The sequence below is a fragment of the Lonchura striata genome, chromosome 26 (genome assembly GCF_050655825.1).
Source record: "Lonchura striata isolate lonStrDom1 chromosome 26, ASM5065582v1, whole genome shotgun sequence".
In the NCBI taxonomy this organism is placed as follows: domain Eukaryota; kingdom Metazoa; phylum Chordata; class Aves; order Passeriformes; family Estrildidae; genus Lonchura; species Lonchura striata.
Window position 1 is genome coordinate 4836334 of NC_140728.1, and position 1843 is coordinate 4838176.

A 1843-nucleotide genomic window follows, 5' to 3' on the forward strand; every position below is an offset into this window, starting at 1 on the left:
GTCCTCCTGGATCCTCCTGGAGCATCTCCCCCGGATCCTCCCGGAGCATCCCCCTAAATCCTCCTGGATACTCCTGGAGCATCTCCCCGAAATCCTCCCAGAGCGTCCCCCCAGATCCTCCCGGAGCATTTCCCCTGGATCTTCCTGGACCATCTCCCCGAAATCCTCCCAGAGCATCTCCCCCGGATCCTCTCTCCCGATCCTCCTGGATCTCCCCGAAATCCTCCTGGACCATCTCCCCGGCTCCTCCCGGAGCATCTCCCCGGCTCCTCCCGGCAGGGATTTCCCGGGATCTGCGCAGCCCCTCTGCAGAGGGGCAGCCCGCAGCGCCCTGTTCCCAACCCGGGATTTCTTCATCCCAGCAGAATCCCAATCCCAGCAGTGTCCCCAGTGCAGGACCAACCCCATCCCGGCACCATCCCCGTGCCCACCGCAGGAGCCGCCGCATCCCGGGAGGATCCGATCCCAGCGATCCCCCATCCCGGGAGTGTCTCCATCCCTGGAGCATCCTCATCCAGTCAGCTCCCCGTGACAGGACCGTCCCCATCTCGGAGCATCCCAATCCCAGCAGGATCTCTGTTGACAGGAGCACCCAGGAGCACCGGGGGTCTCCTCTCCCTATTCCCGGGATTATCCCAATCCCGGAGCGCCGCTCGCCAGGAGCCACCCCGCATCCTCCAAGGTCACACCTGTGGGACCGAGGGGATGGGCATGCCGCCACCGCCGAGCTCCATCGCTCCGGTGACCCCGCTGGGTTCTCCGCACCGGGAAGAACCCGCCGCCGATCCTATGGGATTTTCCCGTCCCCGGTGTCCCACCGGGACTCTCACCTTCAGGTCGGGGGGCTTGGAGCGCGGCGGCGGGACAGCGCCCGCCTCGGGGGCCGCCGCCGCCTCGCCGGCCTTGCCCTCCATCACGCCGTGACCGGGCGACTCCCCCGCGGCGCCGGGATCGTCCTCGGGCTGCTGCAGCTCGTCCGAGCGGCACCGCTTCATCCCGGGAGAGCCGCGGGGACGCCTACGGCCGCACCGGCCGCGCCGGCGGCGGCGGCGGCGGCGGGCGGCGCCCCGGCGGCCGCTGCGGGGCCCGCGGGCTGCGCGGCCCCGGCCCGCCCGCCCCGCCGAGCCCGGGCCGGGCGGCGGCTCCGCGCCGCGGCGGCTCCGCGCCCGCCGCCGCCACCGGCATCGCCGCCGCCGCCGCGCCGCCTGACGGACAGCGCCGCCGGCCAATGGCGGAGAGAAGGAGGAGGGGCCTCGCGCGGTGATTGGCGGAGAGCGCTCGATGGGCGGGGAGAGAGGGAGGAAGTAGCCAATGAGCGCGCGCGGAGGGCGGGGCCGCCGCTGGGGATTCGCGGAGGCGGAGCGGAGCTGGAGACGGGCGCGCCGCCTCCCGCCGAGCCGCTCCGCGCAGCGCGGGGTGGGGGAGCGGCTGGCGGCGCCTGAGCGCCGCCTTTTGCTCCCCCTGTTTAAATTCGTCATTTCGTGGTCGCTTCTCTCTTTTTGGAGGATTTTTGCTCGTCCCCCGCGGGGGTGCGCAGAGGCCGCGGGGAGAGGTCGGCGGCCGCTCTTGGTGAGACTACAAATTCCATGAGGCTCTGCGGCACAGCAGACTACAACTCCCGGCGTCCCTCCGCGGGCCGGGGAAAATAATCTCCATTTTAACGTGAATAAACTACACCTCCCGGCATGCCTCGCGCGCAGGGTGCGTCAGGCCTCCTCCCCCTTTGCCCTGCGGCGCGCCGACAAACGTTCCGCGCACACGCAGCGCGGCCGGTGGAGGCGCTTCCCCTCGGGAGAAGGCGGCGGCCGCGGGGGTCGGGGAGGAGGGAGGGGCGGGAGGGGGG

General features: G+C 71.5%; 1 protein-coding gene across 1 annotated transcript in view; it reads right to left on the bottom strand.

Annotated features, from left to right (window-relative positions):
- The window catches only part of TMCC2 (transmembrane and coiled-coil domain family 2), a 32538-nt gene extending 31497 nt beyond the window's left edge, over positions 1-1041 (bottom strand). The window contains exon 1 of the mRNA XM_085561335.1: positions 831-1041. Within this exon, the coding sequence (XP_085417461.1) occupies positions 831-995 (165 nt within the window). The 5' untranslated portion in view covers positions 996-1041. The remainder of the gene's footprint in view (positions 1-830) is intronic.
- Positions 1042-1843: the final 802 nt, after the last annotated feature.